This window comes from Bubalus kerabau, chromosome 1 (genome assembly GCF_029407905.1).
Source record: "Bubalus kerabau isolate K-KA32 ecotype Philippines breed swamp buffalo chromosome 1, PCC_UOA_SB_1v2, whole genome shotgun sequence".
Classification (NCBI taxonomy): domain Eukaryota; kingdom Metazoa; phylum Chordata; class Mammalia; order Artiodactyla; family Bovidae; genus Bubalus; species Bubalus kerabau.
This window is the reverse complement of record NC_073624.1, coordinates 243,193,564-243,218,519: the sequence shown is the minus strand read 5'-3', so window position 1 is coordinate 243,218,519 and position 24,956 is coordinate 243,193,564. Positions and strand designations below refer to the sequence as shown.

Below are 24,956 nucleotides of genomic sequence, written 5' to 3'. Positions count from 1 at the left end.
GCAGCATCTGAACAAAGCTGGGCTTGACAACCAACCAGACTCAGGACCAACTAAGCCTACCAGACCATCCATATAGTCAGATGCCACAGCAGAAGGACCCAAGGAGACCTTTTAGGGTAAACTCCTAAAGTATATAGCTTGGGTGACCACGGGGACTGCTCTGCTGGGACTCATAGGATTTCTCCAAGGTCAAGAAACTGAACTATTCTACCACAGACATAAAAATATAAACAGCAACTTAGACAAAATGAGGCAACAGATGAAGGAACAGGATAAAAGCCCAGAAAAACTAAGTGAAATGGAGACAGGCATTCTATTGGAGAAAGACTAAAGAAAAATGATCTAAAGATGATCAAATAATTCAGAAGAAGAATGGATACAGAGAATGGGAAGTTATAAGTTTTTAACAAAGAGAAAATATGAAGAAAAACTAAAGAGATGAAGACTACAATAACTAAAATGAAAAATACACTAGAAGGAAAAACAATATTCTCACGTTCTTGCTTGTGTACACTTTGCCGCAAATAGGAAGCCGTTTTCAAAACCTGAATTATTTGGACAAAACTCATCCTGTACACTATACACCAATGCAGAATTTTTAGAAGGCAGTTAGCTGAAGTGGAGCTCCAAGTATGTTGCTCTTATGCAGTAAAAAATTTTCTACACGGTGGCAGAACTTAAGACACTATACTTGCATTGTTATTAGACTGTGACCACATGGTGACAAATGAGGCCAACGCAAGTTTGGGGGCCACTCTCCCTCACTTTAGAAACACACGTGAAGTTTGCCTTTCTTGCTATTTTCTGACTACTGACATCCAAGACCAATTTTAACCACAGAAGATAGCAAACTATAAAGTTAATATCAGAGAAGAAAATAATTATTTACCCTCAAAAAATAGTTCAAGAAGGAAATACTCTGAATTTCTTCATTTATATGATGACTGTCATTCACCAGGAATGTGAAATGTCCAGCCTACACTGAAAGTCTGATACTGAATACAGACCAATTGTTCTTATTCTGGCAGCATGTTAAAATTACCCAGAGGGCTTAAAAAAATAACAGTGCTGAAAGCTTACCGCTTAACATACTAATTTAATTAGACTAGGATGAGATGGCAGCAATGATATTCACTAACTCTAAGGTGCAGCCTGGATGAAGAGCTACTGCAAGCGTGTGACAGAGCTACGTGGACTTCCTTTTCTGAATAAACAGCATGTTGGTAACTGCTCTCAAGCAAGTCAAATAAATGTCACTTACTACAGTGTTTCAAGGTATACTGAAAATTCAAATTAGCATCATTTTGAATCAAGATCCTATGTCTTACTAAGATCACTTTGTATCAGTGTTTCCCAAAGTCTGAGCCACTAGCTCCTAGTACCCAAAGCAGTTTTAAGTGTCATATATGCACAGCGTTAAAGGATACTGAAATCTATAATTAGAAAGTTTTCCTCATTTCAGTTTTCTACTAGCTCATCCAATTGTATTAAAGATAAGTCTCAGTTTATCTGTAATGTGTCATTATCCACATTCTGCAATTAATTCACTAACCTACTTTCTCAAGAGGAGTACCAGCAAGCTTTACACCTCTGGTAGACAATAATGTATAATGTAAACTTGATAACATTGTTGTGGCTTCACTGTATTTACTTTATTGTTTTCTTCTATTATGAAAAATGAAACTTGTTTTCTGGGTTTAATACTTTTGTTAAGTTTATTAAATAAACTAGTTAGATTTAAGGGCTTCCTGATGGCTTGGGCTTCCCTCATGGCTCATATGGTAAAGCATCCACCTGCAATGTGGGAGACATGGGTTTGATCCCTGGGTTGGAAAGATCCCCTGGAGGAAGGCATGGCAACCCACTCCAATGTTCTTGCCTGGAGAACTCCATGGACAGAGGAGCCTGGTGGGCTACAGTCCATGGGGTTGCAAGAGGAGGACATGAATTAGTGACTAAGCACAATCACAAGTTAGATTTAAAAGACATTGGTTTATGAAAAATAGTAAGCAAAAACATAACCTAGTGTCACTGAAATGTGGCAAGAGTCATGAAGGTGGTGAAATTTGGGAAATAATGCCTTGTGAATTCGGAGAAGGCAATGGCACCCCACTCCAGTACTCATGCCTAGAAAATCCCATGGACGGAGGAGCCTGGTGGGCTGCAGTCCATGGGGTTGCTAAGAGTCGGGCACAACCGAGCAACTTCACTTTTACTTTTCACTTTCCTGCAGTGTAGAAGGAAATAGCAACCCACTCCAGTGTTCTTGCCTGGAGAATCCCAGGGACAGGGGAGCATGGTGGGCTGCCGTCTGTGAGGTCACACAAAGTCAGACACGACTGAAGTGACTTAGCAGCAGCAGCAGCCTTGTGAATTTAGATTTCTCTATCCTTCAGTTAATCAGCCTGTATTTGAGAATCTTTTGTGCAAAGTACCATTGCAGATGGAAAGATGTGCAAAGCACAATGCTGATATCAAAACACATCTCATCTATTTTGGGAGACAAATACCTGAACAGCTAGGAAAAAAATGCAACACTTAAATCACAGTGCAAGGCAATAACAGAAACATTGTTACATGGTAGAATGTGACTGATCTCTGTCTACCAGCACCTCCAACTTGATATGAAGGTTATTTCTATCAACATGCCTCTGTAATCAGTTCCACATCTTCCTTTCTATGATAAGAGTAATATTTTTCTCTAGAGCATAAAACATTTGGGGGAACTGATAAAACATCTATTTCTGTTTTATTGACTATAACAAGCCTTTGACTGTGTGGATCCCAATAAACTGTGGAAAATTCTGAAATAGACCACCTGACCTGTTTCTTGAGAAACCTGTATGCAGGTCAGGAAGCAACAGTTAGAACTGGACATGGAAAAACAGACTGGTTCCAAATAGGAAAAGGAATACATCAAGGCTGTATATCGTCACCCTGCTTGTACATCATGAGAAACGCTGGGCTGGATGAAGCCCAACCTGGAATCAAGATTGCCGGGAGAAATATCAGTAACCTCAGATATGCAGATGACACCACCCTTATGGCAGAAAGTGAAGAAGAACTATAGAGCCTCTTGATGAAGGTGAAAGAGGAGAGTGAAAAAGTTGGCTTAAAGCTCAACATTCAGAAAACAAAGATCATGGCACCTAGTCCCATCATTTCATAGCAAATAGAGAAACAGTGGAAATAGTGGTAGACTTTATTTTTGGGGCTCCAAAATCACTGCAGATGGTGACTGCAGCCATGAAATAAAAAGACAGTTAACTCCTTGGAAAAAAGTTATGACCAACTTAAACAGCATATTCAAAAGCAGAGACATTACTTTGCCAACAAAGGTCTGTCTAGTCAAGGTTATGGTTTTTCCAGTGGTCATGTATGGATGTGAGAGTTGGATTATAAAGAACGCTGATATTATAAAGTAATTAGCCTCCAATTAAAATAAATAAATAAATTTATATTACAGAGTGAAGTAAGCTGGAAAGAAAAACACCAATATAGTATACTAACGCATATATATGGAATTTAGAAAGATCGTAACAATAACCCTGTATACAAGACAGCAAAAGAGACACTGATGTATAGAACAGTCTTTTGGACTCTGTGGGAGAGGGAGAGGGTGGGATGATTTGAGAGAATGGCATTGAAACATGTATAATATCATATATGAAATGAGTTGCCAGTCCAGGTTCGATGCACGATACTGGATGCTTTGGGCTGGTGCACTGGGATGATCCATGGGATGGTACGGGGAGGGAGAAGTGAGGAGGGTTCAGGATGGGGAACACGTGTATACCTGTGGTGGGTTCATGTTGATATATGGCGAAACCAATACAATATTGTAAAGTTAAAAATATAATAAAATATATATATATATATATATATATAAAAGAAAGCTGAGCACCGAAGAATTGATGCTTTTGAACTGTGGTGTTGGAGAAGACTCTTGAGAGTCCCTTAGACTACAAGGAGATCCAACCAGTCCATCCTAGAGGAGATCAGTCCTGGGTGTTCATTGGAAGGACTGATGTTGAAGCTGAAACTCCAATACTTTGGCCACCTGATGCAAAGAGCCGACTCATTTGAAAAGACCTTGATGCTGTGAAAGATTGAAGGAGAGAGGAGAAGGGGAAGACAGAGGATGAGATGGTTGAATGGCATCACCAACTCAATGGACAGGAGTTTGATAACTCCTGGAAGTTGGTAATGGACAGGGAGGCCTGGCGTGCTGCAGTCCATGGGGTTGCAAAGAGTCAGCCGACTGACCGACTGAACTGAACTGATAAAGTTTTGCTTCCTCTTCTAGCAAAATAGAAGGTAATAAATATGAACATTCAAAGTTGTCCTCTTACTTACAAGGGAACAACAGGTGGATAGAAGAACTAATGTGTATTTTCTCATGGTCCCAGAACAAGAGGTCAAACAGTTCCAAAATAGTATACAGGTCCTGGAGAACCAGTTTATAAAAATGAAGCCTGGTTATGCATCCATTATCAACATGTATTCAGATATGTTTTCAAATATACTTTAGATGTATGGACAATTTATATTGCCATAATTTGTGTTATTCTGTCATAGAAAGAAATGAAATATTATCCTCATTTTGTTAATATACAGATGTTTGGAACTAGGAGCAAATTTGTTTAGGGGACTGACTGAATTTTCATTTTTACATGGAAATTTTACCAATATGTATACATCCTAGTGACCATGAGTCTGGGGATTTTTCTTTAGAGAAAGAAAATTTTCTTTTTTTTTTTTTTCTAAAATTGTGCTATAGTCTTTTAAGTTCAATTCATGCAAATTTGAAATTTGTTCCTGTGGTGTGACCACTTTTAGAAGCCTATTCTTAAGTTTTCATTATTTGGCTCTTACTAGATAAACATTTTCTCAAAATCAGTGTGTTATCAATCACTTAAAAAAGTTAATCAAGTTTTAGGTTTCAGTTTTGTTGTTAGTATTTTTCTTCCTCCCCTTCCCTCTCCCTTCATTACATGAATAGTCCATTTTATCTCTACTCTACATCATGTAAATTTACATAATTAAGAATTATGAATACTCCAGAAGCTGTGTATTTTTTCACTCATTTGTTATTATTCAGAGACATCGTCTATGAGCTGAACACTATTCTCAGCACTAGGAAATATTACTTTTTTGCCTATGAAAATGTAGAAGATGTTGTTTTAAAAGTCCCATGCTGGCAGTAAACATAGAAAGTCCAAAATTACTTTTGTTCTTAGAAATCTGGAACAATGTAAAAGAAATTCCCAGTGGAATTTGAAATATCACAGCTTCACCCAAAGCTTAAAGGTGTTTTAAATCAGCATGCTGGCTTAATAGAGAAACTAAAAGTTTATATGATAGAAAAAAGGTCAATTTGTGTCATTTATATTTTTACAAATTTAGATCCTTGTCACGCGATAGGTTGACTGCTTCATTGTTGTCATTATAGGATAGTGAATTCATGTTGCAAAGAATATGTCTTAAGGGAATAACTTACTGTCTTTTCTCAGTAGTGAATTTTTACCTTTTTTAAGAGATTGCAAACGTGTTGCACACATTAAAAAAATGAGCTCCCACAGAATCCATGCTTCTCCCTGCATTACCCCTATCATTATTCTATCCAGTCTTTCCAATATCCTCAGGTAATGGTCACAAGTAGAATCAAAGCAGATCATATAGCCATTAAGAAATGTATCAATTCAATCAAGAATGTATTCTCCAGTCAAATAAAGGAAAACTCTACTTTGTCTGGAAAACTTGATATGATCATGTTTATGTAAACATTTCTGAAAAAAATTATCACATAAGTATAAAATCCATTATTCCAAAACGTAAGTTTTCAATCCTCCCATGCAATCAGAGTGGGGTTGTTCAGTAATGTTAGCCATATGCCTACTCTTACACAAAATTGCCAAATTGATCCCCGTTTTTAGTTCTCACCAGTAATGTATGAGAGTTCCATTTGGTCCACATACTTACCAACCCCTGGTCTTGTCAGTATTGTTTTTGTTTTACCCATTCTGGTTGGTGTGTAGTGTTACCACATCGTGGTCTTAGTTTGCATTTATCTCAATGTAATGTGGGACTTCTGTTCATGTGCTTACTGACACCACAGTAACTGAGCTGACTCTCAAAGGCAGTATGCTGAATCTACACATATGACATTCCTGAAAAGGAAAACTACAGTGAGGAAGTAGTAAGAATGTTGTTTCCAGGAGTTAAGAGTGGGGGAAGGATGTGGGTACAAGGGGTTACAGGAGGAACTTTTGTGGCTGCTGGTAGAACTGTTCAGCAGCCTGATTTGGGATACTGAATTATAAGAATTTACATGTGTGTTAAAATTCATACAACTGTATACTGATACAGGTCAGTTTGCTGTCTGTATGTTAACTTAAAAATAAAACTATTATGCTATAAAGTAAATCACTGAATTTTTCAGAATATTCTTTGACATGAGACTTTTGTGAAATTTCCTAAAGTGTGAGCTAAGTGAGTCTAAGCACTAAAAAATCTCCTGGGGAAAAGGAAACTTTTTATTAATAAAATGGCAGTTTTTCTTTTTTTTATTTGATGTGTAGATTTTTGTATATCTTTCAAGCTGTAAGAAGTATTACCTTCTGTGGTTCTATTTTATGTAGATGAAGTTCAATAATATATTTTATGGATAGGAATAAATGTACATTTGTTAATGCTCCCTGTGAGAATCTGTTAAAATTTAAAAATCATTCAGGCCAATAACTGCTCCCCAGAAAACCTATTAATTTGGAATTAAACTATCTTTTCCATTTTTTAGATGCAAAACATTTATCTTTATAAAAATATATGTTTAAACACACAAGTTAAATATAAATCATTTCATAGTGCCATAATTTTATGGCATTCATAATGATGCCAAAATAATGACCATGTTTTAAGTAATTGATATAATAGCAGAATCAATAGTTTTTTTTTTTTTCCTGCTAAGATTTTGCAGCAAGATGTAGAGCAACACTATATATAATTCTAAGGAAGCTATAGGTAAACAGTTTAGTTAATTGCCAAGCAACCTAAAATTATTAGGCAAACTGCAACCCTCACCATTCCCCAAATCAGAGAGGCACACTTTTTCCAAAAGAACAAAACTGATGGTATTATTATATGAAGTATTTTCCTGAATTTAAAATATTCACTATGGCCATAAGACTACACCATACAAAGTAGCCTTTTGCCTCCCAAATCCTATATCCTGACCTCTTCATCCATGATCACTGTCCTCTATACATGTGGGCTATATTTTATTTCCTGACCCACACCAAATTTTTCCTCTATTCAAGGCCCTTGAACCTGCTGTTACCTATAATAAGAAAGGGCTTCTCTTCAATCTTTTCATGGCTAAATTTTTTTAATATGCTTACAATCGCAACTTCTTATCCATTACTCAGATAGGACTTTCCTGAGTTTTCTATTATAGATTGTTTCTTTTTTCACCATATCACACCTTTTAGTTATGTAACATTTATCACAATTTGAAAGTTGTTTATTTACTATCTGCCTGTTCCTAGACTGCAATGTCTAAGAGGATTATGAAGATGTCTGTTATTCCATTTTAATCTCCAATTCCTAGTACAGTGCTAAACAAGTATTAGGAATGCAATAACTATTTATAGCAAGAAGGCAGGAGGCAAGAAGGAGGAAATTTGTCTACTTTGTATTTATTTTCATTCTGCATTTAACATAGTGCTTGAGAGCTTGATTCTTTTTTATGTTCATTATATTGAAAACTAATATGTGTGTGGCTATATAGAAATGGGTGGTGGTTTTCCTGGTGCATACATTTGAGAAAATTAAACTCAACACTTAAATTCTTAACAGTTCATTGAATCTAAATTACATCTGTATTTAGGAAAATAATTGTTAGGAAAAAAGTTTCTCTGCTGTATGGAGAATGAATCAGAAGGCAGCAAAACTGGCATCAGAAAGGTACATTAGATGGCTGATGCAGTAACCTAGGTGACAGATGGAGTTGAATTTTACTCTGTTATCAGATCCATAAGGGACATACACAAAAAATGAGGAATCAGTCAAAAACTTGAATAGAAAAATATCAGCTCTCTCTTCTTTGCATATAGTTAAAGAAATTGTCTTCAGGAAGAAGGCCCATGTGTCAGCACATATTTCATTGTTATTGGGACTTGGTCCATGCATAATAGACATTTTATTATATATAATATGGATCTAAAATGAATGAACAATATTGTCATTACAGAAACTTAGGGAGCTTTATCCAATTTTCTCATCTTATACAAATTAAGACAGGCGAATAGAGAATTACAGAATTTTTATCAAAAAACCCTCTCCTGTACTTTTCCTAAGTTCAAAGTTTAATAGGGGTGGAGAGGCTACTTGTGCCTCTTGGGATGTCCCAGGAAATAAATAATGCCCCTGTAGTAGTAAAAACAATGACAACAACATGTAAGAAATGCTTACCATGTGCCATGTTCAATGTATTATGTCAATTACTACTCAAAATAAGCTTAAGAGGAATTATTATCTTCTTTGTTTTTATACAAAGAGACTAAGGATGAATGAAGTTAAGTAAATTTACTGAGGGTCATCAAGTAGTGAATGTCAAGGGTAGAAATATGAATACTAGGCAAGTGCAGGTCCATCGCTTATGCTCTTACGGACTGCACTACACTGTAGGACTTGCTCTTTTGTTTTGGTCACCAGCCATGTATGCTGGACTTAGGTGCTATGGAAAAGATGAAAAGATTTTTTTTTTTTTAAACTTTACATAATTGTATTAGTTTTGCCAAATAAAAGATTTTCTTAAAAGAAGATGAACTTCAGGAAAAGGGAGATGCCATTATTATTATTTAATTAAACAGTAATTCCAGTTTCCTGGTGGCTCAGAGGTTAAAGCGTCTGCCTCCAATGAGACCTAGGTTCGATCCCTGGGTCAGGAAGATCCCCTGGAGAAGTAAATGGCAACCCACTCAAGTAGTCTTGCCTGGAGAATCCCATGGATGGAGGAGCCTGGTGGGCTATACTCCATGGGGTTGCAAAGAGTCAGATACAACTGAGCGACTTCACTTTCACTTTTACAGTTCCAGTTCAATCACTCAGTCATGTCCGACTCTTTGTGACCCCATGAAACAGTAATTACTGAACATTTATCAGAAGCAAGGCACTTCTCTAACAGTCTGGAGTATAGCAGAGGACAAAACAGCATCTCTGTTCTCGCCCATCCTGGATTCTAGCTGAGTGAGACAGAAAGTAAAAAATTAAAATAATAAACCAGTAGGTCTCATAATACAAAAATTTTCTAATTACTGAAGACTGTAAATACTAAGGAAAGATGAAACATAGAAGAGAACTGGAGTTGTGAATACAGGACTGAGGGACATTTGCAATAGTGCACTCAATGATCAGTATAGGCACTGAGAAGGCAATATTTGAGCAAAGATGTGAAGAAGGTGAATAAAGTAGTGGATATCAGGAAGAAATGAATCAGACAGGGAACATAATACTAAATATACTTTCTTAAATACTTAAAAAAATTATCATAACAGAAGTGAGAAAAAATGAGAAATGTTATGCTCTCATTTAACACAAATGTGATGGATTCCCAAGAAGAGGCAGAACTTGCTAGAGAAAGCCAAAAACCACTTCTGCATTCTTTTTCCTTCACCCAGTTTGGGACCATATAATGGCAGTTAAAAGATTCAATGAGGAGGGAGGAGGGTTCAGGATGGGGAACACATGTATACCTGTGGCGGATTCATTTTGATATTTGGCAAAACTAATACAATTATGTAAAGTTTAAAAATAAAATAAAATTAAAAAAAAAAAAGAAAAGATTCAATGAGCAGTTATGGAATAAGGTTGTTGGCCTAAGTGCAGAAAGAGCTGTAGCAGTTTCATATTCCCTCCTCACAGTGACATATGTTCCACCTCTCCCTCAAGGCAAGTGGAAAACAAAGTCAAGAAACTCACTCATAGATGTCTACTATTTAGCGAAGACTAACAGAGATAACTGCTATCTCTACCCAAAACAGAAAACTTGCATTATTTACTTCTTAATGCTGTTTCAGCACAGGGTAGACAAAGAATTCTTAGCAAAATTTGGCCTGTGGTCTCTATAATTTAAGCAGCCTAAGTGACTAATGTGGCTTGATTCTTTCCTGAAAAAGTCTAAAGAAGATAAGCTGGTTTGAACAATCCCTATAGCGAATCTGAGTCAGAAAAACACCATTACTTTCAGAAGCTGACAAGTAATTTTTCAGTCTGTTTTTCATTCATTCATTCTTCCTGAGCTAAATGGATGCCAGAAAAATAGTCATGCTGGAATCATGCTGTTTATTTAGAGTTTATAATGCAACTCTAGTAATAAAATGCTAGTATAAAGTCAGAGTGGATGTATTTTTGGAGTGGAGTGAAGGACTGTCATGAAACATCAAGTCCCTACAACATGACCCATGTCAGGGAATAGTGCAATTCTCAAGGTTCCCAGGGGGAGGAAGGAGGAAGACGGTTAGCTTCACGGAAACCATCCAACTCCCCCATGAAAGAATGACTCAGTATGCAGGCCTCTTTCACCCAGAAAGTACAGTAAGATCTTTCTGCAAATGTAACCGTCCTTCCTACCTCGACCCTAATCTTGAAAAAAGCCAAAAGCAGCATAATAAAAAGAGGGGGAGCCTTTAGAGCATGATGTAATAGGTGGGCTGCAGAAATCTTAAGTCAGGCCTGATGAAAGAACAGAAAAAAAAAAAAAAAGAAAAAATTAAAGTGAGTGAGAGACTGAAGGATCAATTTAGATGAATCTAATACCTGAAAATGAGATTACAAACTCTAAAATGAATGGAAAGTTTTGACATTAGATATATATTGTCCAGATGTGGTGTTGGGGGGTAGAGAGGGGTAGATTCAACAGATGATGTTTAAAAAGAAACATAATTTCTAGACCATAGCTATGTAATTCCAGCATGTTCAATAAATCAGTTACAGAGAAATTCAACCATATTTTAAGTATCATTTCATAATAGAAGGCTTACAATGAAAGATGTTTAAATTAATAGCATCTAAACATGACTGTACTTCTGTTACCATTCACTCTCCCAATTATTAGGGGTGAACATCACCTATCACAATATATCAATATAATTAAATATCTTACAGATATTAAACAAATGGTTATGAGGTTAAGGGACTTCCCTGAAATAATTTAGTTTATAAATTATACCATACACAAAAATAAACTCAAAATGGATTAAAGACCTGAATGTAAGGCTGGACACTATAAAACTCTTAGAGGAAAACATAGGCAGAACATTTTGACATAAACTGCAGCAATATCTTTTTCAATCTATCTCCTAGAGTAATGAAGGAAAAAACAAAACAAAACAAATGGGACCTAATTAAACTCAAAAGCTTTTGCATAGCAAAAGAAACCATAAGCAAAACAAAAAGACAACCCATGGAATGGGAGAAAATATTTGCAAAGGATGCAACTGACAAGGGATTAATCTCCAAAATTTGCAAACAGTTCATGCAGCTCAATATCAAAAAAACAAACAATCCAATTAAAATATAGGCAGAAAACCTAAATAGACGTTTCTCCAAAGAAGACATGCAGATGGCCAAGAGGCATGTGAAAAGATGCTCAACATTGCTAATTACTAGAAAAATGCAAATCAAAACTATAATGAGGTACCACTTCACACCAGTGAGAATGGCCATCATCAAAAAATCTAACAATAAATGCTGGGGAGGGTGTGGAGACAAGGGAACCATTCTACACTGTTGATGGGAATGTAAATTGGTTCAGCTACTATGGAAAACAGTATGGAGGTCCCTTAAAAAATTAAAAATAAAACTACCATATGACTAGCAATCCCACTCCTGGACTTAGGTGAAAGGAGGAGATACTAGAATAAAATAGGTAAAATAGATTTTAAAAATTGATAATTTATTAACATAATTCCTAGCATCTATTCTCTTGCTGAAAGATTATAGTTTCTTATGATTGAAAAGTAACTTAAGGGAGTTCCCCCGTGGCTTAGTAGTTAGGATTCTGGGCTTTCACTGCCATGGCCCAAGTTCAATTCCTGGTCTGCGAACTCAAATCCTGCATTCCCCACAGTCTCCTTCTGCACATATTTTTAAAGGTCATACACAGTACATTTTGTACATAATTTTAAAATCTTCAAAACTCTCCCTGTTTTTTATCATATTGTATCCAACTCTGAAATTAATTGATGCTCAACAGGTATTTATATTTAAGACGGTTGTGTGTCTGTGTCTGATTTTCCCCATTTGACGTAGTTGACTATATTGGGTTGATAAAGAATCAGGGAAGACGCCTCAGCTGGAGGCAATCATAGGATAATAAATCTACTTTTACGCATCTGTAACTTGAAGACCTATTTACTGGATGGGGGTGAGTAGAGCATAAGCCTTTCAACTGGCCATTGATTGGTAAATTTAGGTTGTGTTAAAATAATGTCACATATGATGTATTACATTATCTAATTATCCTTAATATAGTTCTAGTCTACTACATAACTTTTAAATAGTAGAAAAAGAAATTGTTTTTAGAACATTAAAAAATTTTCACCACTTTTCTTCCAAAAAATACCACTCATTTTTAAGTGAATAAAAACCTTTTCAACTGAGGGAAAAAAAAAAAAAAACACAATAATAACTATTATAACAAAGAAAAGGATGTTGAAATATTAAAACCAACAAATTAGATGATTGTAGATCAGTTTTAGCTAGTTTGTGGATCTAACTTAATTTCTCTGTTCTATGCTTTCACCAGTTAGAAAACTGTCATAGTCTCTCATAGCACCATATGACTTTGCTGTGTAGTATTTATCTAAGGTAAAACTTAGTAAAACTTTGATCATTGCCTGCCACCCATGAGACTGCAGACTCCATGAGGACAGAATTATGGCTTTTGCTACCCCATAGTTATATACCGTTACTAGCATAGAACTAGCTGAAATACTAGTCACTTCTATAGTTTATATCTAGAGTTTTTCCCTTACTTATTGTATCTCAAATGTGTTTTCAACTGTTAACCTGCACAAAAGAACACAAATAAGTCATTTCTTTCTTTCTACCAAGGTTATATTGACAAGTTATATTCAGTTTATTTTGGCCATTTAATTTAAATGTGCCTAAATAAATTATAGAACTTGCTATTTATCTGTCTCACTACATAGACTTTGGTTCTACTACGATACTTGTGTTCATGGCAGGGTTTCAATTATTACAAAGGACCTTGGCTTAAAAAGCATCTTTTGTTTTCTCCACCATTATGTTATTTGGTATTCATATGGTTTTCTTTATAAATGAGTAGAGAATGTAATATCAGGACTACTTATTAGCATTTACATAGCACTTTGTCTTGAGAGTTACATAATGGTTTCATAATAATATAGAATTATTACCATATTTGCCCTTTTATTTTATACTGTAGGGATTAATGTGATTTGGAGTTAAATTTTATTTTTACCCTAAATCACTAATATGTAACTTAAAAGTGTTTTTTTTTTTCTTTTAAAAGATACATAGTCTCTAGAATACAGAAGAATTGAATAGGAAATAATCTTCCCAGTAAAGCAAACTAGAGAAGTCTTTTACATCTCAAAACAATCCAAGTATTTTTCTTATTTTTACAGAGAAAAAGGAAGACTGTAGGTGAATGGTGTGGTGTATTACTCTAGAAATATAAGACTGGGGAAATCTTAACCCCTACTCCACCACCAAAATTCAGGAAGAGTTGGACTATTTTCAGAACTGTTCTATGTCTTGTTTTTAAAAGTCAAAAAAGTAAAATATTATTTTCTGCATCTAATTTACAAAGCTACAGAAGGAGAAAAAGTGTGCAAACCAACAGTCTAAGGAAAAAAAGCCCCAATATCTGGAAAGTGTAAATTGTTTTCCTCTAGAAATGAAAAAAGCACTTTAAGTTTTCACATACCAAAGAAGTTAATCAAGCCGTTGCTTGTATAATTGAGGTGATTAAAACTGTTAACTTTAAATATCTATACACCGAAGATAAAGATATCCAGATACTGAAGCAGCAACATTTTTTTCTACTTTCATATTCAGTATGGTTGCCTCAATATATAATTTTTGTAGGAAAACTATCCGACAACATTCAACAAGTCATCCTATAAATTTTCTCAATAGAAGACAAAGTTTTTTTGAAAATGGGATGACAAGGAGTGGTTAACTTTCTGGGTAATGACTGAATTACCAGATTAAACTATGCTTTAGTTACACATAACCATTAAGAAAATATACTTTCTAAACAGTTTTCCCAGGTATTAAATAATATTATTTAATATGTTATTAAACTAATAAAATAACTGAATACTGGATTATTTCTAAGCATATCTTTTAGAGCTTTCAATCAAAAGTGCAAGATAAATTTAAAAATGGAGTGACTGATGCAGACTGAGGACCTCAAGCCACACTACTAGGTAAATTCAATCTTTATTTACTGGGCTAATAGAATGTATATCCATACTAGCTTCTACTGTATGATGGTAGAATCTGATAATTATAAAAATTAAAATTGATCAGTTAAATACACTTATAAGTAAGCAGTACTGAGCAAATGAACACGATGAAAAAAATCAGAAGAAAAAAGCAAAACAGAAAACAAAATTTGGAAAATAGTGACAGATATAAAATGTAACCAATTATCACTATCATGTATGAACATATAATTCTAAAATATTTTTTGAAAGAACAGTCCAAATCACCTTTTATTTATACAGAAAAGTCATATTTAGCAAAGGACACATCAAGGTCAGAGTGGCTATGGCCCAAGAGACAAGGCAGGGAGGTGACAGGCCTTCTGAGATCCTGCTTCAGGAGAAGGGGTCTGGGGCAAAGTGATGAGATGATAAGTAAGTGGTGAGTGCTGGCAGCCACAGAAAGGAGAAAGCTCCAGTTGCATCAACGCAGTTGGCAGGTCATGCGTGGAACTCACATCAACTTACTGCTACTAGCTGTGCTGGGGCAGGGAGGAGGAGGGTTGGGGGAGATTAGTGCTGTTAACTGGAGTGAGAGCCACTCCCTGGTTCCCGGAAAACTCCCACCAAGAGACACAGGAACGAACCCCAGGATGGTGTGAAATGTATACAAATGTACACATTTATCGTTATAAATCTCTATTTCTATTCATATACATGCTTAATCATTATTTTGTTACTTCTAATTATCTGTTGCTTTTAAGCAAGTCTAAAGTCTCTATAATCTTGGTTTCCAAGTCAAATGTGGTTCACAAAAACTACTTAACAAATGTTAGTAAAATTTTGTGTGTATGTGTGTGTGTGTGTGTGTATATACACACACATGATATAAAATAAATATATTTTATACATTGAAATAGATTGCATAACTTTGAATATGTTCATTAAAATCTATATGATATATTAATATTTAAATGTAAAATCTGGTTCATTGTATGTATACACATGACACAAGTAGATTGGAAAATCCGCACTTGATGTTACATTGTAACTATTTGGTTTCTGACTTTGAAGAAGTCACACAAGTCTTTTATAACCCACATGGATTTCTTATAACCAGTAGCAGGAGGATGAATTCTTTCTTTCATATTTGCCTGAATAAGAAATGTGCCCACCACAACTGAAATCCTGTATCTTTAAGCACTTAAATTGTTTGGACACCTGTGATGGTCAAACAGTTCCTGAAATGCACTAACTATAAAGTTTTGGCCAGTCTTCCAAGGTCTTTGATTTTAGCAGAAGTACTTTGGACAGTCATGTAGGGGAGGAAAATAATTTTCCTTCTACACTTGTAGATTCTTGGTTGAGACATCATTGCATTAATAAGATTCACAAGAGAAAAGAAAAAAAAAAAAAAGCAAACAGAAATGTAATAACATGTATACTTTCTGTATACATAGGAGATACCCAGGAAAGCTAAGTCCTTCAAATAGCCCAGGCCACCTCCTTACATACAGTGTCTGGTTAAAGACAAAAGAAGATGTTGTGAGCAGGGGGAGCCAGTTAAGGGCAGTTATTGAGTAAAGCACTGTCAACAAGGGGATGATTGTTAGGCAGATTCAAATCTCTGCCTTCACCACTGGTAAGTTTCTAGATATTTAGCCAAACTCTTCTTTCTGGTAGAGGGATGGAGATACTCATAAAAATGGAGATTTTTGTTATTTGAATGCCTCTTACAAAAGGAAACTTCCACTCAGTTTTAAGCTTCACACCTGTATCTGCTGTTTGTTAAAAATAATAAGCCTAAAATAATCCTTATGCCGAAGAGGCATATTTTGGGTTGGCAAATTCTGCATCTCTTCAACAAGTATTATGTCATTTCAGTAAAGCCTGTGAACTTTACTGAGAACTCAGTAGTGTTCTCCAGGCCAGAATACTGGAGTGGGTAGCCTTTCCCTTCTCCAGGGGATCTTCCCAACCCAGGATCGAACTGGGGTCTCCTGCTTGCAGGCAGATTCTTTACCAACTGAACTATCAGGGAAGCCCTGGTAAAGCCTATTTGTACTTAAATTGTGGAAAGTCTGTCTTGGAATTACTAGAAAGTTATTCTAGTCACAGTCCTAGCACAATAATATTTACAACAAAGATAAAATCTCTAAACTCAGTCTTACATTCTTCCAGTTTGAAGAGAAATCCTTGTTGATATGATGCAAATTTTAAAATGTGTAGAACAGAGGCCTCTATTGCTAAATAGTTTGTAATTCAATTATCTTGAGGAGATTATTCTAAACTGAGTCTAAGATATCAGATGCATTTATGTAACTAAATTAAAAGCTGATTTTTAAATTTCTGCCTACCTTTTGTCTAGAAGGTAGTAGGCAGCTGGATCCTGGGAAATACTGAGTGATAAATACTTCTCTCTCTCTCTCTCTCTCTCTTTTTTTTTTTTTTTTTTTTAACAGATAGATGTTTGTCTCAGGGTAGACACTACTTGAAATGTTATATGTATAACTAAGCAAGTAAATATGCTGAGGAAGTGATTTAGATTTTTCTTTTCTCATAAGGCGAAGTGGAAAATTTGGAAAGGTAGGGAACAACAAGCTTGTTTATTTCAAGAATCATACAAGTTTAGAAAGTTTCCCAGATGATTCATATGATAGCATTGTATAAAAGGTATGTGACAGTTTAGATAGCTTTGGGTTTCAGAAATTAACTATCCCCCACATAAGAGATATTAGCTATAAACATCCTCATGCCAATGACTCATATTCCCACACAATCTAATTAACTTAGTCAATTTTAATGAGGGAAATTTTTCTTTGAAGTTATGTAAATAAAAAGTCATTATTTTTTTTAAATATTCCTTCAACTTTCTGATTCTACTACCACTGTTTACCCAAAAAGCCTTTTTTACATTTCTCCTAGAAACTCACATTTTTCTAGTCACTTGCTGTCCTTCTTCAGGATCAGCTTCAGAGATCAAAGCTACTATTTTCATCCAGTTCTATTCAGCCATTCAAATGGCTTTTTTTTTTTTCTTTTCTTTTTATGGGATTGCAACAAACTGAAACTCTGATCACATTCTCTGCACCAAACTACCGTGACTCCATTCTCTGTCATTACTGAGAAAATGTGAAAATCCTCCTATTGAAGAGTTTTCATGACACATAACTCCCATTATTTAGAGCTACTTAAAAAGCTCATCTAGATACCATGCTAAGAATTGAAAATTAAAATGTATCCCTAATATTAGTTTTTATATAATATTTGAGAAGGTAGGACTGTTGCTATAAGAAGACATCTTAAATTTGATACTCTTACAAATAATAATAAAGTTGCATGTTTTTGGTTAAAATAAGTCCCTTGGAGATAAAATACATAAAAATGTACTCATCTATTTAAGTATAAAGTTGCTTACTAAAATGAATATAAGTGTGTGGGAAGGAAAGTGTATTTTAATCCACAGGTTTCATAAATGGTAGGAACATGAGAATGATGTTTTTCTATCAACAAGTAACTATAAATTCCCCAATTTCTGAAACAAATTAAAGGTTACATACTACATTAAATAGTAAAATGTGTGTAATTTTTAATTAAAAACATTGTTTTTCCAGTATGCCACTAAAATGCATAACACCTAAACTATTTTCAGTAAAAGGCCCTCTTCTGAGAAAGCTACTTAATCTGACACTTTTAAAGAAAATGCATTCAATTTTTAATGTAATGCAGGAAGGTATGAAAAGTACTGGTAGATTAAGCAGGCAGGCCCTTCTCTCTACTTGCAAACTCCCAAGAGAGACTTTCATTCCTTGTTTTGCTTGGGTCTCCTTTTTACTGAAATCTTTTCCTCTCATTATCTACTCCAGAGAATGCAGGACCAGCAAAGTTAGCTTTTCAATAAAATAAAAAAATATTTTCACCTTCATCTCTTTTATCTCCCTTCATTACAACTACTACATAACAGTGTCAACTCCCAGGAAAACCTTAGGCAATGGCTTGGTTTCTTCTATAGCTAGTTTTTATTTTTTTCTTTTTTTGAGTTTTGTCTCAAAGTGACAGTAAAGCAGAGCGCAACTAATATAAGTACAATAGACCTCTAACCAGCCTTTGGCTCTGGCTGGAAATCCTGATGGTGTGTGTTGAGTCAGGGGGGTTGTTTTTGTGGGTGGATAAATGATGAACTATATGTGAAGGGATATTTCCTTGATATCTTTGGTGCAAAGAAGTTAAAAAAAAAAAAAATTAGGTGCAAAACACTTCACAACACAATCTTTTCCCATCTTTTCCATTCAGTGCAATAAGGCTCTAAGACATTAATGCCTAACTTCCCAATTTGGCATCACATTTACCTGGCTCAGCATATTTTTCAATACTATAGCAAAGCCAACTCTTTTCCAGACCTATATCCCTCCATGCATTAACTACATTCTCCACCCCATGCCCAACAATGTCCCTCCTATCTTATGGAGGGGGAGAGGATAATCAAGGCAGGGTCCCCAGACATCATTAGTGCTCCTTTGCTCCCTCGGCATTCTGTCTTTACTATGATAATGTCCTGTGTAAATATAAAGTTGTCTTATGGGATTAGACAAGCTTCTTTTCCTTTGGCCCTGACAGGACTGCTGTCCCTGGTGCTGAACCATGTTACCCCACCAGGGAGTCTGCTGCCAGGTCAATGGGGCTGGATAGAAAACCTGGCTCACTCATCTTAAGAATGCTCAGGTGCAGAAACAAGAGATACTTTGGTCACAGGAGCAGAACCCATCCCCCAACACATACACACACACACACACACACACACACACACACACACACACAAACACATCTGCCGGGTGTACGCCAGGACCCCATTTGTAGTTTTCTCTTCCAGACCCCCACCCAAACGCCTCCAACATGGCCTCAAATGCCAGCATGTATCAGCACAGCCCACCTAGACATCAGATTGCAGTACTATCAAAATGCTACTCCCCAAACGCAAAGTCTTTATGGCGTTAGCTTTTCCATTCTAAAAGAAAGAAATAAAACCCATTAAATAAATAAATAAATGAAAATGACCTTCCTTTTCTCTCCCTCTTTTTCCTGCCCCACATATTCACATTCTCCTAAATAACAAAGCCCCAAATCCCAGAAGAGTCTTTTAAATCTGGGTGGTCTCCCTAGTTCCTCGGTCCCCACCCCTTCCCCCACCTCTCTGAAACAAAACAACGCCGAAAAGGGCATATCTTACCCTGGGTAGAGCGATAGCAGGAGCAGAATCCACAGCGTCATTTTCTGTGAAAATACAGAAGTCGAGTAGACTGAGCTTCCTGTGCTCCATATATTTGTCAAACTCATCGTTTTTTTTTTTTTTTTTTCCCTCCCCTGCCTCTAGCCTCTAGGTTGCAGAAGAATCCCTCCCCTTTGTATTATTATTATGCTTATGATCTGATGGTGGCTCCCCCCACCTGCCTCTAGTAGGTCCGTCACTGGGGAGCCGTATTGCTACCAGCTTCGGGAATTAATATTCAGGGGGCAGAAATAACATCAGCACAAACGCTTGCAGATACCATCAAAGCATCAGCTCAGGGAGCAGCTTTCAAGTGTAGGGGAATAATATAATTGAGGCAGGGGGAGGGTACAGGGAGAGACGCATAGGAGACAAATAAGAGAATGAGAAACGCGGGCACACTCTTACACATATTCATGTTCCCCCACCATTCACACATACTCTCCCAGGTCCATCGTTTTAGGTTTGTTTATTTGTTTGCTTTGCTTTGCTTTTTCTTTTAGAGGGCAGCAAGTATGTATGTGTGTTGGGGGTGTGTGTATGTGTTTAAAAGAAATACTCGAGTCTCTGCGTGATTAACCATCACGCAGATTAACTATGAGGTCAAAGTGGAAGCGATACGTGCTGCTGCAGAAGGAATTAACACATGCGTGGTGTCTTTCCAGCGCTGTTTAACTCTTTGGTGCACACACACGCATGCAAAGAGAGGCTTTCCTGGGGACAAGAGATGCTTTAGCAATTTATATACTATATCACCAGTGACAGAAGGTGTCTCTTCAGATCTGCCAAGAATCCTTATTTAAAATCATGCAACATTAGAAATCATGGTTACATCGTAGGGGAAGGGGGAGCAGGTGTTGGGGGAGGAGTGGTTGTTTCTCTGTAAACCATCCATTAAGAAAACAGATTCAGTAAATTTTTAACTTGAATGAAGGGAGAAAACATTGATAGAATTACAAAACAAGAAGAATCTATGCTCCTCAGTATTCATTCCTCCTCTTTCTGCTCCCCATCCCTAGTGAAATTGTAAAGACACAAACTACTTGGATATTAAATAATATAAATATAAATGCATGAAAATAGCTGCCTAAAGACTATAGACCACAGAATAGGGGCCTGCTTCTTGAAAGGATGGTGGATAAAGGGGAAGGTCAAGATGACATTAACAATATAAAGGGAATTCTATTTGCTCTGTGGGATTTGCCTTTTGTTGTTGTTCTGCTTGGTGATAATTCTGAAAATTTCTGGAGTGGAAGAGTGGTGTTACCATGCTTCTTTCTTGTCCAGAATGTTACCATGGATACTGATACATGGGAGATATCCTTTTATGTCAACTTAGTTCATCCACTGCAGAGGAAACCCCATTCTCTCATCATGGAGAAGCAAGTGGAGGAGTGTTTCAAGGTTCCTGCAACACTGAGACCATAGCAGAGATGTTCATGAAAAATTCCAAGTGAAGAAGACCAATCAGACTCCCTGGAACATGGCAGGGAGTCAGTCCAAAACCAGTGCTTCTTCTACCAGAAAGTCTTCCAGTTAGGGAACTTGAGTAAAGGGTCCAGGATGCATAGGAATAGAACATGAGATAAGTAGACGCACACTTCATCTGCAAACATAAAATATACTTAACGACAGCAGAGAGAAGAACTGTTGGCTTCCTTTAGACTGAGGAAACATATTCTGACACTAAAGCAAAAAACGCCTAACAGACATGCCTGGAAACCTGCATGCCTTCAGAACTTAGGCAGTTATTTACGGCATTTGAACAAAATCCAATTAAAACATCAACAGCATTCACATGTAGTAGTCAACATTTTTTTTTTTTTTTTGGTGGTGATTAAATTAGAGACAGAAAAAAATGAAAGTGTCTTCCTTTGCAATTTGCTTATTCCTTACTGCACTGTGAGGAATTTTGGCCCTCCTTATATTTACCCTTTTTTTTTTTTTTTTTTTTTAGAAAACAAGTCTATGTTGTTAATAGCTGTGTATTTATTTTCAGTTAAGACATTCTATCATATTTTTGTAGGCCAAAGCTTACGTGTTCACATGCCTACAAAAGCCAAGCAAGTGAGATAAGTGAAAAATGAAAAGAAAGAGCTAGTTCTGAGTCAGTATAGTAGTGGAAACCATGCACACTGGAGTGCTTGTACCCCATCTGAATGGCGTTGCCACTGTTCTGTTCCAGTCAGTTGCCAGAGGAAATAGGAATACAATTATAAGAAACATCCTAATTTTTCAAATACACAGGAGGCCAAACTGAACAGATATACAGACCATTAAGCTACAAATAAAAACTGATGTGACAATTCTGTCTTCTACCAAATAGAACATTTCCAATTTTCCAATGTAAGTTATTTTTTTCCTTTGAATTTAGTGACAAGCATAGTGAACCAGTGAGAATGAATGCTATCACATTCACAAAGTAGTAATTCAGATTTGATTCCTTATTGGTATCATAATGATCCCTGTAAATTATAAGTTATTTCAATAATGGAATACATGCCAGCATATTAAGAGAAATCTATAGAGGAAATTATACTACTATAATATCTGGGTACAATTTTAACTATGCTATTCGTGGCTTGCAAGTTGCAGTTTGCCTTGGTGGATCTTTCCTATCTGGTGGCAGCTATTTGAAAAAAAATAATATCAATATATTTTCTAAGATTTAACCACATACATATTCACTGGTATTTGTAAGAGACTTTGTCTAATAATTTTTTGTAATCACCTTCTAGTTGTGAGTATAATCACCTTTTATTCTTGCCCATTTTTAAGTTTATGTTTGATGCATATTTAAACAACCATAATTTGATAAATATGTTCATATTTTCACTGCAAACAATATATTTGCTGTGTGAAAAGTGAAAGTGAAGTCACTCAGTCATGTCAGACTCTGCAACCCCACATACTGTAGCCCGCCAGGCTCCTCCATCCATGGGATTTTCCAGGCAAGCATACTGGAGTCGGTTGCCATTTCCTTCTCCGGGGGAATCTTCCTGACCCAGGGATCAAACCCAGGTCTCCCACATTGCAGGCAGACTGAGCCACAACTTACACTAAAATTTTAAAATTATTAAAAAGTAGAAAGAAAAAACTACCACCTGCATCTTCTTATTCAAACAAGCCACTGTCAATATATTGGAGAATTGTTTGGTAGACTAATTTTATCTGAATGAAGATTATTTTTATTTGATATTGTGTTATTATTATTACTATTACTATTGTCACTGAGAAACACTGGCTTGGAAGAAGCACAAGCTGGAATCAAGATTGCCAGGAGAAATATCAATAACCTCAGATATGTAGATGACACCACCCTTATGGCAGACAGTGAAGAAGAACTAAAAATCCTCTTGATGAAAGTGAAAGAGGAGAGTGAAAAAGTTGGCTTAAAGCTCAACATTCAGAAAACTAAGATCATGGCATCTGGTCCCATCATTTCATGGAAAATAGATGGGGAAACAGTGGAAACTGTGGCTGACTTTATTTTTTTGGGCTCCAAAATCACTGCAGATGGTGACTGCAGCCATGAAATCAAAAGAGGCTTACTCCTTGGAAGGAAAGTTATGACCAACCTAGATAGCATATTCAAAAGCAGAGACATTACTTTGCCAAAAAAGGTCCATCTAGTCCAGGCTATGGTTTTTCCAGTGGTCACGTATGGATGTGAGAGTTGGACTGTGAAGAAAGCTGAGCATCAAAGAACTGATGCTTTTGAACTGTGGTGTTGGAGAAGACTCTTGAGAGTTCCTTGGACTGTAAGGAGATCCAACCAGTCCATTTTAAAGGAGATGAGTCCTGGGTGTTCTTTGGAAGGACTGATGCTAAAGCTGAAACTCCAATACTTTGGCCACCTCATACAAAGAGTTGACTCATTGGAAAAGACTCTGATGCTGGGAGGGATTGGGGGCAGGAGGAGACAGGGACAACAGAGGCTGAGATGGCTAGATGGCATCACCAACTCAATGGACATGAGTTTGGGTGAACTCTGGGAGTTAGTGATGGACAGGGAGGCCTGGCGTGCTGCAATTCATGGGGTTGCAAACAGTTGGACATGACTGAGCGGCTAAACTGAACTGAACTGACTTGTCATTACTATACCCAGAAGTAAATTATGAAGTCTAAAGTTGGATCAATTTGGTTGTCAACATCAAATCTCTTAATCCTTGTAGAATTAAGATAAATAACTTAGGTTCTAGTTCTGCTAATGATGAAGTAGGCCAACCATTATGCAGATAACATTTATAACTTGTGGAGAAATCATTAAATAAAAACTATGTACATCCTAGAAAGTCACCAAAAATGGGCCAAAAGTGATGAAGATTTGACCATAAAATGAAGAAACTGGATTGGATGAGGTCTAGGGTTTCCCTGAGGGCACTTAAAAGATGATAAAATTTTCCGCATTTGCTGGAGGCTTCCCTGGTGGCTCAGAGGTTAAAGCGTCTGCCTGCAATATGGGAGACCTAGGTTTGATCCCTGGATCAGAAAGATCCCCTGGAGAAGGAAATGGCAACCCACTCCAGTATTTGCCTGGAGAATCCCATGGACGGGGGAGCCTGGTAGGCTACAGTCTATAGGGTTGCAAAGAGTGGGACACGACTGAGCGACTTCACTTTTACTTTCTTTGGTTTTAGCATGGAAAGTTTCATTCTAGGAAACAGTTGCAGAGATATAGGATGATTAACATCAGCAGAAGGCAACAACCTTAATTAACTCTTAGAGCAGCTCAAATTAAGAGGGAAATCAGAGAAACAAAATAGCAACAGAAAGGTTAGACTCCAGATCCAGGTACAAACTTTGTTTAGATACCTGTTTTTGAAGGGAAAGAGCAACAAGGCAAAGAAACCTAAAATAGAGCAAAAAGGGATCAACACAATTGAGGTCAGGAAACAGTGGATGATACATTTAATGTGCTGAAAATAAACTATACATAGAATCAAATTTCCAATATACAGATCTGTCAGAAAAGTAAGGGGGAAAAAAGACCTTTTCAAATAAATGAAGGCTGAGAGAATCTGTCACCAGCAAAGATGAGATAAAAATAATGCTAAGGTAAATTCTTCAGGCTGAGGAAAGTGATGCCATATGGGAAGCCAGATCTGTGACAAATGAAGAACCCTGAAAATGGTCAACATATGACGAAACTATATATACAATATGTAGTATTATACACATTATATATATAAATAAAAATATGTATATAAAATGTA

General features: G+C 36.4%; 1 protein-coding gene across 13 annotated transcripts in view; it reads right to left on the bottom strand.

Moving 5' to 3' along the window:
- The window catches only part of GABRG2 (gamma-aminobutyric acid type A receptor subunit gamma2), a 248,991-nt gene that overhangs the window by 121,877 nt on the left and 102,158 nt on the right, over positions 1-24,956 (bottom strand). For 8 of the 13 annotated variants that reach the window (XM_055561939.1, XM_055561946.1, XM_055561906.1 and 5 more), the window contains one exon: positions 19,702-19,745. The exons of 3 other annotated variants lie outside the window; for them this stretch is intronic. In XM_055561939.1, coding sequence (XP_055417914.1) covers positions 19,702-19,742 — 41 coding nt within the window. In that variant the 5' untranslated portion in view covers positions 19,743-19,745. Of the gene's footprint in view, positions 1-19,701; positions 19,809-24,956 lie in introns of those variants that run through there. 2 more of the 13 variants (XM_055561885.1, XM_055561953.1) reach the window with 1 other exon arrangement.